At 36.4% G+C, this 14,561-nt stretch overlaps 1 protein-coding gene across 1 annotated transcript in view; it reads left to right on the top strand.

Moving 5' to 3' along the window:
- SOX6 (SRY-box transcription factor 6) overlaps positions 1-14,561 on the top strand; it is a 383,942-nt gene that overhangs the window by 353,159 nt on the left and 16,222 nt on the right. Inside the window, exons 14-15 of the mRNA XM_045557593.1 lie at positions 8,589-8,822; positions 11,387-11,603. Of these exons, the coding sequence (XP_045413549.1) occupies positions 8,589-8,822; positions 11,387-11,603 (451 nt within the window). The remainder of the gene's footprint in view (positions 1-8,588; positions 8,823-11,386; positions 11,604-14,561) is intronic.

Below are 14,561 nucleotides of genomic sequence, written 5' to 3'. Positions count from 1 at the left end.
CTTCTTTTTCTCCTTCACTGCCTTCCTTTGTGTTATCTGAATCCTTTTTAAGTCTTCCATTTGAATTACTCTCTTGGCTTTTTAGCTATATCTCTGTATTTTTTTAATTGGTTTTCTAAGGATTCACTATGACTCCTTAATTGAGTATCCTTTCAGTTAAAATGTTACCACTTCATGTAAAATAAAGCAAGTTTTAACAATTTAATTCCGTTTACTACCCTCATCCTTTGTGCTAATATGCTATTGTTATCCCATATTTTACCTCTCCATATTGTTAATGGAAAAAAATTCAAACTCTGTAAAGTAATTTAAAGAGGTTTAATCTGAGTGAAACATGAATGACCCTTAGCCCAGAGAGCCACACCTAAGAAGCCTTGAGTAAGTGGTCCTGTGGCAACTGGATTATAGTTTGGTTTTTTTTTTTTTTTTTTTTTTTGAGACAGAGTCTCACTCTGTTGCCTGGGCTAGAGTGCCGTGGCATCAGCCTGGCTCACAGCAACTTCAAACTCCTGGGCTCAAGAAATCCTTCTGCCTCAGCCTCCTGAGTAGCTGGGATTACAGGCATGCGCTACCATGCCCGGCTAATTTTTTCTATATACTTTAGTTGTTCAGCTAATTTCTTTCTATTTTAATAAAGATGGGATCTCGCTCTTGCTTAGGCTGGTCTCGAACACCTGAGCGCAAATGATCCACCTGCCTCGGCCTCCCAGAGTGCTAGGATTACAGGCGTGAGCCACTGCACCCGGCCTATAGTTTGGTTTTATACATTTCAGGGAGACAGGAATTGCAGGTAAAATCATAAATCAATACATGGAACGTGTACATTGGTTTGGCCTGAAAAGGTGGGACATCTCGAAGCAGGGCCTTACAGGTTATAAGTGGGTTCAGAGCTTCCTTGATTTGTAATTGGTTAAAGAAATAAAGCTTCATCTAAAGGCTTGGAATGTTTTATGTTAAGATAAGGAAGTCTGTTAATAAGAGACAAGCCACAATATACAGATTCAAATGATCTGTTAAGAAATTTGATGGCCGACAGGTGTGATTTAATCTTTGCCTTGCATGGCCTTAGGTCCTGTTAAAAGTTTAGTATCTTATTCTCACAAAGAGTCTGTTTTTGTCAGTCTTATGATCTCTATTTTAACATTAATTTTGGTCAGTTGTATCTATAGTCCAAAAGGGAGCGAGTATAATGGATCTGCCTTCCCTTCATGGCAAGGAACTTACTTTTAAGGTTTTTTGGGGAGTCCCCTTGGCCAAGAAGAGTCCTTTCTTTCAGTTGGCAGCTTGGCTGAGGATTTTATTTTTAGTTTACAATATGTTATAAATCCCATAATACAGTGTTACATTTTATATTAGTTTCTTATCTTTTAAAAACATTAAACAATCAGTTTTTTATTAATGAAATCTGGAGAAGAAAAAAGAGTCACATTATTTTTGATGTTCTTCCTTTCTTTCTGTATATCTAGTTTCCATTGGATGCTATTTTCCTTTTTGTATTTGTCTGCTGGTGACTTGTTCTCTCAGCTTTATTTAACTGAAAGTGTATTTCATATTCATTTTTGAAGCATATGTTCACTGTATAAAATTATGGATTGAGATTTTTTTCTTCTAGCCTTCTAAACTTGTTCCATAGTCCACTAGCCTTCATTGTTTCTAGTGAATTATCAGCCATCATTTGCATTATTGTTCCTTCGTATTTAATGTTTCCTTTTTTTCCTAATTTTCTCTTTGTCTTTGGTTTTCAGCAATTTAACTAGTGTCTAGATATGATTCTAATTGTATTTATTTTTTCTGCATTTCTCTGAATATCTTGAACCTGTTAGTTGATGTTTCTCACCAAATTTAGGTAATTTTCAACCAGTATTATTTTTTGTCTCTGTCACATTTTCCTGGTTGTTTGCATAATTAGTAATTTTTTAAATTATATATTGCATGTTGTGGATTATAAATTGTGGAGACTCTGGATTCTATTTTCTTCCTCTGAAAATTTTTAATTTTTTTGGTAGGAAGCAGTTAAATTACTTGCTGATCATGTTGAACTCATGAAAGCTTAGTTTTTACACTGTTAAGGAGAGTCTGTTTCAATTTTGTTTTTAGTCTTAGTGTGAATCTTTAGTTCTGGCATACAAAATTTATCCCTAAGGAGTTTCGTTTCTGAGATTTCCATGGAAAGCCTAAGGTGTTTATGAATGTCTTCTAACTTGATAGGATTCAAATTCAAATTCTGTTTCCCTGGCAATGAGCATAAGCTGAAATCTCTTTTTAGGTTTTTCAACTATATACCCCTATTTTTCATTGGGCTTCCTTGAAACTTCCCTCTACACATGAAGTTCAAGGGTTGGCTACCTGGGAGCTCAAAATCTGTCTTCTGATGCATTCATCCAATTAGACTGACTTTCTGTTTGTATTCTAGCCATTTAATGCTATGCAGACTGGGAAGTGTCTTTATGGGAAAAACTATGAAAACAGAATTTCAGCTAATGAAACACCTTTCTTTTGAAGACTGAATCCTCTCTAATTTCTGCTTAATTATTGTAGCTCAGGTGTCTTTAGATTTTTTTTTTCATATTTTTTCCAGAGTTTATAATTATTACCTGTTGGATTGGTCCAATATGAACTATTCTGCCATTACCAGAACTGAATCTTAGAATAGAATCTTTTGTGGCAACATTTTACATGTATCACCCTCATTCTGTCTGACAAAATGTAAGTTTTACTTGGCCTTTGAGGAGGTAGTCACTTTATTTTTTTCTATTCTTATCAATTCACTAGTAATCGTTGAAACTGTTCAGTGGTAATTTCTCATTTAGTTTTCCATTTTGATTTCTTCTAGAATGTAATTGTCCATGTTACTCTCCTGCTTAAAAACCTTAAAGACTTTTTAGCTTGGCATTCAAGGTGCTTAGCAATCTGGTCTCTATTTACTTTTCCAATTTCATCTTTTAGTACTCCCCTCTTTTTTTATGTAAAGCCAGGCTATAGCCAGCTTCTTTTTATTCCCTAAAAGCTACTGTGCTTTTGTTATAACTCTGTGCCTTTATTCACACTCATTTCTCAGCCTGGAGTACTTTCACATTCAGGTAAATTCTTACTCTTCCTTTACGATGCTACTCAAGCACCACTTTATCTCTGAATCCTCTTTAATATTCATCTCTGTCCACCCCAATAATGTTAGTATTTTCTCCCCTTTACCTTCATAGCATTTTTAATTACTTTTGTTAGCAGTATTTTGTAATTTTTTATTTATATGTCTTCCCTCCAACTGGACCAAATTTCTTAAAAACAAAGTACATGTGGTATTTATCTTTGTATACCCCATCACAATGCTGGGTACATCTGAAATTTGTTGGGAGTATTTATTGAATTAATGCATAAATAAATTATTAGTAGGCACATTACAAAATTAACTAGAGTTTTTCCTTAGGGAGAACTTTATATATTCACCAGACACTCAACTTATTCACTCAGATAACCCTTGGAATTTACCCAGGAAGAGGCCTCTCTAGGATTAGTTCAGGACCATTGCCAGAGGCTATGATGGTGAAACTGGCCTTCTTTCCAATCCACCTGGAAAAACTAAATTTTCTGTCTTCTCTTTAAATCATTCAAATCACAGTTTCCTAAGGAGGTATTTGCCTTGGCAATTTCTATTTTCTCCCGATAGATTAACTATCATTCTTTATCTAGCTGAAAGTTTGCCTTTACCAAACTGTGACTTGAGAAATGAAGGATGAATTAACCAATCTTTGCCTCCTAGGGGAAGCTGTGTGGAGCAGAAGCTCCTAAAATACAGGCATCTTACTTTCCCTTGGATCCTAGTGTGATGTGATCTCCTGGTCTTTCAGTAACTGTCATTTGGGACTGCTTGCTGACAATTAAATACTCTTAGATCAGCTGGAAAGCAGTAGTTTCTAGGTACATAGCTGTGGGTCTAGGCTTCTTCTAATTGCTTTCCATGAAGTCATATCTTGAATTCACAAATGAATCCTCTGATATTAAAAGAAAAAGAAGCTGTCTTGGCCGGGCATGGTGGCTCACGCCTGTAATCCTAGCACTCTGGGAGGCCGAGGCAGGCAGATTGCTTGAGCTCAGGAGTTCGAGACCAGCCTGAGCAAGAGTGAGACCCCGTCTCTACTAAAAAAAAAAAAAAAAAAAAAAAGAAAGAAATTATATGGACAGCTAAAAATATAGAGAGAAAAAATTAGCCAGGCATGGTTGTGCATGCCTGTAATCCCAGCTACTCGGGAGGCTGAGGCAGGAGGATTGCTTGAGCCCAGGAGTTTGAGGTTGCTGTGAGCTAGGCTGACACCACGGCACTCTAGCCTGGGCAACAGAGTGAGACTCTGTCTCAAAAAAAAAAAAAAAAAAAAAAAAAAAAAAGAAGCTGTCTTATAGAATTATGAGCCAATTCCTAGGACAATATAATTCTGGATTCTGACACAGAGTATTGGCTATTTAAAAAGAAATACTTTTTTAATACTTAATATTATTTTCAAAAATGGATGGAACAGTATGAAATACTTGATATATATATTTAAAGTTAATTATAACAGAAAGTATATTTAAGACTTCAAATACAGAGGTTAATAACATACCTTTTGAAAATAATTTATAGTATGCTATAGAATTTTCCTTATCTGTTTAAAAAGGCTTTCAAAATGTATAACTTCCATTTTTAAATTTCTGAATTTATATACATATACAGTCATGTATGTATTTCTACTGGTGCAACAATTTCATAACTATTTTGTTTCATAAAGTAAAGTTTAGGGAAGTTTAGAGATATTTTCTAAATGTTCTTTTGACTTTTTGGCTTCTAGTACTTTCTTAAAATTCTGGCTCTAAGCTTAACTCAAACTTAGATTGTGAGTTCAAGTAATAGATGAGTTGTCAGCTCTAAATGAAAAAACAAAGTAATTTTGAGAGATGTTTTCCATCAAGAGATTCAGTTCAAGAAATATGTGTTGAAAAACATTGTTCTGTATAGTACTCATCTGTATTCTTCTATTAATTCCATGGAAGTTCGCTGCAAAAATACATAATAGAAGAGACCCTCAACATTTCTTTGTAGTGCATTTGTGGTCTACAGTGTTATATTTCCTATACCAACCTCAATGTTAATTCAGGTATTTTAAGTCTAGGGAAGGACAGAGCCCCTTTTCAGGATGTTAGTGGTGGTGGTGAAGGCAAGAGTAAGAGACAATTTTCGTATGTAAAGTTGGTTTGTTGTTTTTCCTTGACTGCCTAATTAAGAAGGAGGGTGACCTCCTGGGCATAGTTTGCATTGCCATAAGATAGCCTTAGAGTACCACATATTTGGAAGATAGGAAAGAAAGAAAGCAAAAATAGGAAGAGGGCGAGAAGGAAAAAGAGGAAAACATTTATCCAAGTTATGGTTTTGCAAAGGGATCTAGGCACTGCACTACAAATTTGTATAGTAATAAAAGTCACTAGTATAGTTGATGTCTGATCAGATATCAGGTCCAATTTAAAAGTGGTTTTCAAACTTTGATTTCCCTAGATACGTCTCTTCTTCTCAATCCTTGATTCATCTAACACAGCGTTCCTGGTTTAGCTTAAGATGTCCCCATTCACTTTTCAGTTCACTCCTCCTGGAAGAGAGAAGAGGTGACAACAAAAAAGAGATGTACACATGCTCTAAGGCATTTTCTATTTTCCCTCTTCGTAATTCTATGCACCAGGCTTGAATTTCTCAATTTCTTGGAGCATTAGTTGTGAGTACTAAAGATCTACTGTGTAATTAATTCAGTGTCAGTCAGTGTCGTATAGATAATACATGCTGTGGCAGGAAGGGAAAAGGTCAGTGCAGAGCAGTTGATGGAGGTGGGACCTCAGCTCTGTTCCTTGGAAAAAGGTATAATTTAGTAAAGCAGAAGAGACTGGTATGGCATAGCATGAGTGGGCAGACACTGGGCATATGTATGACATGTCTGGGAGAATCATTAAGTATGGAGTAGAGGATCTAGAATGTTTCTGTATACTAAAACCAGAATCTAAAAATTCACTATGAATCTCTATCAGTCTGTAGGAGATTAAAACTTCTCATTTACAATGAAATACATATTTTAAGTGAAGAAATAAATGAAGCTGACTGGTTTTGCCAGAGGTGGAGAGAAAACTACAACAGTGAAAGCAGACCTCAAATGTTAATCACCTGTGGCATAGTAGTTAACTTAGAATAATATTGAAATGTTTTTGCATCTGACATTCTCCACAAACCTGTCTCCTTTTATGTGTATGCATGTCAGTATATAAATTGCTGAATCCATGTCAGTTGTAAAGTAATGGCACTGAGGGCATCATAAATTACTGTGGTGATCCTCAGGAGAAGACACTGTCGTATCTGAATGAGTGTTTCACTTCCAGAGTAATGTATGCCTTCATCTGGCCCAGCAGTCAGCATATTGCCCTGTGTTGATGGATATTGTCAGCTGGAAGCTACACTACATTTCACTGCACAATAAACATGGCTGTCAAACCCATATAAAGTAAAATCAATTTATCCTGTATGGTCAGTGCATTTTAAATGAAATTAATGTACTGTGGGTATGGTGGCAAAAAGGTAGCATATTAGTTATGCATCTTGGGATCTGAGACTTTGCATGTAAGGGATCATTCTGTCTAGCAGGGCTAAAAGAAGAGCTGTTTATAAAATATGTTATTTTTGCATGATCTTCAGAAAGTGCCTTCTCTGCCCTCCTTCATGCTTAGAAAAAAAATTCCCAATATTAGCCAATTCCACCCTTTTGTCCTATATTTTGTTTGCAGTAAATGATGGCCATATTTACCAAATAATAGTGAATTTTAATGTTCTAATTTATTACTGGCTTTGACACAAACAAATTTCTACTTAACCAAGATATATAGAAATAGAGTGGAAGGGCCAGAGATTGATTGGGTCGTATGTTGTTCCTGTATAATAATTTAACTCAGCTGAAAGGATTTACTTTTTCCAGAAAATAGAAATGTTGGTTTTAATGTATATTTTGCTTTCAAACTTTTGGGGGTAGGTTTTCCTGTTTATGCAGGCTTGTCTGAGGCCATCAGTCCAACTACTTTACATTTAATTATAGAAGTTCTCAATCTTTAGGGAGATGTTTAGTAGTTGCCACATTGCAAAGTATACCTCAGTGTGTCACCCTGGTAGTGTGTGTGAAAACAAGCAAGAGCTATGTTCATTCATTCATTCATTCATTGAATCAGTCATTAATTTAACATATTTTACTAACTGAAATTCTAAGTGCCAAGTCCTTCACTGGATCCTAGGAATACAGCAGTGAACGAGATCAAGCCCCTGCCCTATCTTCAAGGAGCTTTCAATCTAATATGTTATTAGAGTCAGCTCTTCGGAAACTATAAAACATCAAGAATTTAGATATAGTTTCATAGGTGTTAAAAAACTACAGTTCAACAACTAAGAAATAGATCAGGCCCTTGAAATGAATACTTCTTAGTCTACTACTTTTTCATATGAGTTGAAGACCAAATTATTTTTATTTAATGAGTATTTATTATTTATTACGTGGGAAATCCTAAAGAGACAAGAATGAGTACAACATAGTCATTAACTTAAGGGATCTCATATTCCTGGGGATGGAGTGGAAAGATCAGAGGGAGATAAACAAGCATCACTTCAGGGCATGTAGCCTGAAAGCAAGAGGAATGAGTGCAGCCTGGGAGCATCATTGTGAATGACATTCCTTTATTCTGAATTACGCTTCCCGTCTGTCTTTACCCACCTTTCCCAGTTACCTGCTGATTCCTATTCATCTTTCAAGACTCAACTTAGACATAACATCTCCTAGGAAGCATTAGCTAACCATCCTGGCTGGTGCCCTCTTGGTGCCCTGTTAACTTCAATATTGTAGCACATACTACACTCTTTGTTATATTAATAATTGTCTGTCTCCACCCCCCTCCCCAACTGTGAGCTCCTGAACAACAAAAGTTGGTTTATTCACCTTTATATCCCTAGCACCTGGGATAAAGCCTAGCTCATAGCAATTGCTCAATTAATATTTTTCATTAAATTAATTCATTTATGAAACATGCCAACATTTGAGTGGGTCTTGGAGGATGAGTGGGATTTAGCATGAAGGTGTAGGAGAAGGGTCTTCTAGGCAGTGAGAAGATAACAGGTCAAGGCATAATATTGTGACAGAGAATTCTATTTGGGGGAAACATATAGTTTGACATAACTGTGATTTTTGGCAACTAAGTCTAAAAATGACAGGTAACAGCTTGCTTTTGAAGGAAGGAATCACAGCAGGAAGGTTTGACATAAAGTAATACCAGTCATTGCTTTATCATCACCTACCATTGATTGTAGTAAATGTAGTAGATGTATAAAAACATACAAAATTAATTCTGCCAAGTATATCTTTGAGGGCTACATTACATTAGAAGTGCATATAGAATTGCCATTTGAAACTGCCTTCTGCTTCCGAGAAGTCATTTGGAAGAGAAGGACCCAGGGAAAACAGCTGAACCAGGTGGGAAGCTGTGTTACATCATCCCACATAATAATGCTTTGCATTCATCTTGTTCCTTCTGCCCTGATGTTACAGGAAATAAAGCAATGAATGGCTCTGCAGCTAAACTACAGCAGTATTATTGTTGGCCAACAGGAGGTGCCACTGTGGCTGAAGCACGAGTCTACAGGGATGCCCGCGGCCGTGCCAGCAGCGAGCCACACATCAAGCGACCAATGAACGCATTCATGGTTTGGGCGAAGGATGAGAGGAGGAAAATCCTTCAGGCCTTCCCAGACATGCATAACTCCAACATTAGCAAAATCTTAGGTGAGTGCAGCAGCGCAACTGGAGGTGATCTTCTGCCTCAAGAGTGGGAAGCAAGGGCATAACGAGGCTCCTAAGGGAGATTGTGGTTGGCAGAGGTTAGATGAAAGTCAGCCAGCTTCTTAGGGAGGCTTTGTCATCATCTCTACCAACCCCACTCCACAATGTGGCATGTAGATATAGGAGTTATATCCACCAGGTGCCAGGACAGGACTGGCTAAAAACTTATTTTAGAGACAAAACTATTTATAGTATGTTAATACCATGCATTTAGCAGTTCTTTAGAGGTCACTGCTAAACAGCAATCAGGGAGACAAACTTTATCTCCTCATATTATTCAGTCTTCTTAAATTCACAAGTTGCTATGAAGCCTTGGAAACACTCATAGGCCCTACAGTTTTCTGCTTTAGTATTCTTGGGTTCATATGTCCCACTGGAAGAATTCATCAAGGACTAGAAATGAACCCCAAAATGGTGTGAAATTTGTGGAGTGTAGAACAGTGCCTCTAATGATAACTTTAAAACTTGTAAAATAAATCTACATTTACTTTAATAAGACATGACTAGTTCAAATTTCATAGCAGTGAGTTAAACACATAGACCACAGGGCAGAGGCCCATTTTGTGGTAAATTGCCAGTGACTCTCCCGTTTCTCAGGATTAAACTCAAGCCTTGTTCTATTACTGCAAAGCTTGACTAGTGCAGATTATACAGTTTGGAATTATTGTGCTCAACATATTGAACATATTTTATTCAACATGCAGCATTACAGTCAACATGTTTCCTCTTTAAAAAGAAAAAACACAGAAGGCACTGTTCTATTTAAGCTGTCATGATGTGACAAAATCTCAAAGGAAGCCGTTTAAGAAGCTGAAAAACATTAGAGACTTAAACTGTGGTTTTAATTTTTTAAATGTTTTGTTCAAAAGCAATAAATATTTAACCTGAGTAAATATCAGTGATCTGGACATACACAAATACACATGTTTTGTCACTGTATAAATAATTTAACTTGATTCTGAGACATTTTGAGGCAATGACCTCTAAGAAAATTTAAAACATACATGAGATCAAATAATGGTGAAATGTTAAAATACAAGTTTTTCTTTTCTTTTTTTCCTTTTGACTTTCGAATTTCAAGATGGATACTAAATGTCATCACAATTAAATGTGGTTTTATTTTTAGAGCTTCAGAGAGATGCATAGGGATGTTACTCTTTTAAATTTAAGTACCTTTGAAACCAAGATGTTCTAATGGACATATACTTTTTTCCTAATGAAAGACATTCTAAAAAATAAATCTGGCTTTACAGTTTGATATCTAACTTTGAGATTTTCACTTTTTTTCTGCCATTTTATTAGCAATATGAGTAAGCGTTCAGATGGACACAGAACCTCTCTGTTTCCATTTTGGCAGCCGTGGGGAATCTATATTATTGGTGCGTGTTCTATGAAAAAAATTATTAGGAGTATAGTAGGTATATTCATTAAAATGTAAACTTTTCCGCACAAGCATTTCAAGAGTACCAAGAATTCTCTGTTGACTGGGGCTTTAAGCTGCTGGGAGCCAGCAGAACACAGACAGAGAAGCCTATCTGCATGGACTTTTTGCACAACTTTTGCACAACAATCAGGAAAGAACAGGGATGGATGTGCTATTAAAGCAGACCAGGATATTGCTGGCTACAGAGAATATTTGTACAACTTTTCCATTTGTTTATGTATGAAAAATCTCTACTGAAGAATAACTAACATCCAGTCTGCACAGCTGTTACCGCTTTATTCACCAGCAAGACACAAAAATGCAATTTGATACATGTAAAAAAACACATCCCTTCTTCGTCAAGTGTTTAGATAATTCTTTATAAACAATATTAGAGAAGTGAATACTTTTCCTTCTTCCTGTATAAACCATATTAAAAATTTTTTTACTTTTATTGGTATAGCTTTGAATGAGCGTTTATAGTACCTGAGAATGGCATATATAATTCTAGCCTGTATTTTCCGGTTCTAAAGCTATAACTTCTTAAGTAGAGTTTAAGTTTTTTAATTACACTAGGCAAGGGGAGACAGTGTGCATAGTAGATTTTTATATATGAAAGGATATCAACATCTGCTGATATCTTATCAAAGGATAGTTTCGCTAAAGATACTTGGAGTGTGGGAGATGTTTGAATTTCTGGAACCAAGGAAGCTTTTCCTGAGGATCCTGTCACACTCAAAAGTATGCTTAGGGAGTTTAGGGTTTTAACTCTCCCGAGAGAGATAGGCAGGTGGATGGAGAAAGACCTGGGTGTAGGGTATGACGTTGAAGCAGCAAAGATACATTTTAAAATGATACAGTAGCAAAAGCCTTAAATTATTGAAATAATACAATAAATGTATTATATACAAAATTGTTCTTTGCACTATAATCTAAAAGACTAGTTGGGAGGGTCAATGGTATTTGGTAATAGGAGCTACTGAGAGCACAGGTGAGGGAAGTGGTGGGAAGGTATCTCTGGTTGTATTTGCCTGGAATATGCTGCCTTGACCCTTTGGCTACTTAAAGATATTTTTTTGTCTAGGATCTCGCTGGAAATCCATGTCCAACCAGGAGAAGCAACCTTATTATGAAGAGCAGGCCCGGCTAAGCAAGATCCACTTAGAGAAGTACCCAAACTATAAATACAAACCCCGACCGAAACGCACCTGCATTGTCGATGGCAAAAAGCTCCGGATTGGGGAGTATAAGCAACTGATGAGGTCTCGGAGACAGGAGATGAGGCAGTTCTTTACCGTGGGGTAAGTATTCCTGAATTTAGCCACCTGAGCTTTTCTTTCCCAGTGAGAAACTGCAGGGTAGCTACTGGCAGTATATTTGGGAAGGAGATTAGGGAAAGCGGGGTTGTGGCATATTGAAGAGACTTGGCTGTGGGAGTCTTTGCTGTGTCACAAGGGCACCGCCTTGCGACATGGCTCCTGCTCGAATCAAGGCAAGCCTGCAACAGCTCACTCCCAGCGGATCACCTCTGTCATTGTCTCCCTTGCCAATTTAAGATGTTCAGTGCCCACACACAGAGTTTCTGGTAGTTTATTTAAGCAGACACACAGAGAGAAAAAAATAAAAACTAACCTTAAGAAATCCCCAGAAGCTTTCCAGCTCCTCTGGGTGGTGCTTCTGACTCTAATCACAATAGTCTGCTTTTGTTGTGGGATCTACCACAAGATAATTGGCCTTGACATTGGTAAGAGGACCTCATTTTTGGCATAAGATCCAGAACTCCTGTTGCAGTAAATTATTCTGTGGTAGAAGCAGTAACAATGTGGATTTTCTTGATTAAATCAGAAACTAGACATGTTTTTGATATCTTCAAGTCTGATTTCATGTCATTTTGTTTAAAAATTAGGTAATAGATTTCTGGTATAAATTTCGACTTGGCTGACTGGCTGTCTGCATTCAAAAGAGGCCCCTCATAACCACAGTAGTCAGGATAAGTGGGGATGCAGATGCCTGGAGATTCCAGCACACCCAGACCTAGAAGCACAGGCGGGTGGCAAACCAGAGGGCCATTCTGGAGGCACCGATCTGAAACAGCTGGAATCAGAGTAGGGAAACACTTGGGAAAGGGCTCCAGAGAGAGAGAAATGGAGTAAGCAAAAAGGAAGCTGCGTTCACTGTTAACTTGAAGGAGAATTGAGGAAACTAAGAGAGCTTCACTTAAAGTTGAAAAAGAGGTATCGTAAAGGAGATGTCAAGAGCTATTTATTTTTAAGGACATTCATAAGTTAACCCCATGGAACAAAAAGTTGGTTTCAGAAGCATGTGTTTAAAAGGATAAAATTAATTTGGAATCGTAAATAGAATACGAAAAGCCAATGAAAGTCATCTGGGTCATGAGTCTGTGCAATCACTAAAGCGTTCTGGGGAAGAGCATGAGCTTTGGGGTTTGACTGCTGGGGTTCAAAGACTGACTGTGCCACCTACTTGGACAAGTTATTTAACTTCCCTAACCTTCTGTTTTCTCATGTGTGAAATGAAACAAATAATAGGACCTATCTTGTACTATTGTTGAGAAGATTCAATGAGGCAATACTTTTAAAAGTACTTTATATAGTTCTTGGTACAATATCAATAAAGGTGAACTCTAGCATCATCATTACTATTTAACATGTATTTACTCTCGTGGTAAAACCATATTTGGTATCACACTAGATAATCAGTGAATTTCTTTGTACGGTAGCAGAACCTTTTAAAGGTAAAGAGAGGCTTAAGCCACTTTATTATTTGAAGATCCCAATACATTAATAAATGAAGATCTGTCAAAATAGGATTATCAAATTCCTCTGTATTATAAATGTTTGCATTTTTAACATTAATGCTTGTAGTACCAAAAAGGACAATACATATAATTGGGCTATTCACATGATAATTAGAGGATTTATGAAGAACACTAATTCATAGTACACTTTAGGTAGTATAGGCACAGGCAACAAAATGCAAATTTACGACTGTGTGATAAACATCCTCTTTTAATTCTGTTAGTGTATCTCTAAGATATCTATAATTTCTTTTGAACAGAAAAATCAAAACTTTAAATTTGAGAGCTTTTGTGATTTTGTGATTCCTACCCTTCTCCGCAGTCATATCCTCTGTATTTAGTGATACATAGTGGGTCTCTTTCAGTCTGGAAGACTGTCAAAGGTATTGTTTTAGTTCCCTAATATTTATTTGAAAATATGAGTTGCAGTAATAATATTTAATTTAGTTCCCTTTACTAAAGGGAATATTAAAACGTGCTCAAAATACCTCAACACATTGATATGTGTTACATATAAAATGAAAAACTAAGAGCAAAGATTCAAATCCAAGTCTTGGCCTCTGCCATGCCAAATGACTGAGGAAGTGTCTTTACCACTTTGCCTTAAAATATGCCTCATAGCAGTATCCTGACAGAGTCATCAGTATGGTTGGGCCATTTGAGCAACAGTTCTTAGAACTTGGAGAAAATGAAGTCTTTGGTTGTGGCATATAGTGTATAAAAGGAGCTTTGAAATTTAGAGACTGAGGACCCTGTTCCTGATAGTGTAGGAGAGTCCTTTATGGAAGGATCATTTTAGACTATGGAATAGGGCTACTGAAGTGCTGGCAATGACCCAAATGTCTGATTCTTTAATCTTCAATGCGGAGCATTTTCCTCTTCCCAGCTTTGCTACATAAATCCAAGTATTATTTCTGCTTAAGAAATTCTTTTTTAAATAGTTATGTATTATTTTTTAAATAGTTGTATTTGATAGATTATGAACTCCCTGAGGTTCATCTTTGGAAACTGATCTTTATTAAATGTAAGGTTGTTACAAGAGGAGTAGGCAGGAAAACAAACAAAAAATTCAAAGATTGCTATTGACTTCTTGATGGAATGGGGATGAGATCAATTTTTATAGCTGATTTTGAAAAGACATGCTTAACTTTAAAACCAATAAAACTGCATATAATATTCAACATTTTCATGCATTTTACTGACTACACAATTGCTGCTGATGAGTTAGATTTTTTTACTTAGCTATTATGAAATGAATTTATCAATAATATGGAATGGAGTAAGGTTAGCTCTTACCTTGGATTTAACCTCTTCAATTCACAGAATAAGTATCAGAGTTTTGTAATAATCCTGATGAGAACTATTAATGTAGAATGATATTCATTAGGGTACACATAGTTACAATGATGTCTTACCCAAAGAACTACGACCAAATGTACTT

The sequence above is a fragment of the Lemur catta genome, chromosome 7 (genome assembly GCF_020740605.2).
Source record: "Lemur catta isolate mLemCat1 chromosome 7, mLemCat1.pri, whole genome shotgun sequence".
Classification (NCBI taxonomy): Eukaryota; Metazoa; Chordata; class Mammalia; order Primates; family Lemuridae; genus Lemur; species Lemur catta.
The sequence above is the reverse complement of the archived record's forward strand: the minus strand, read 5'-3'. Positions and strand labels throughout refer to the sequence as shown.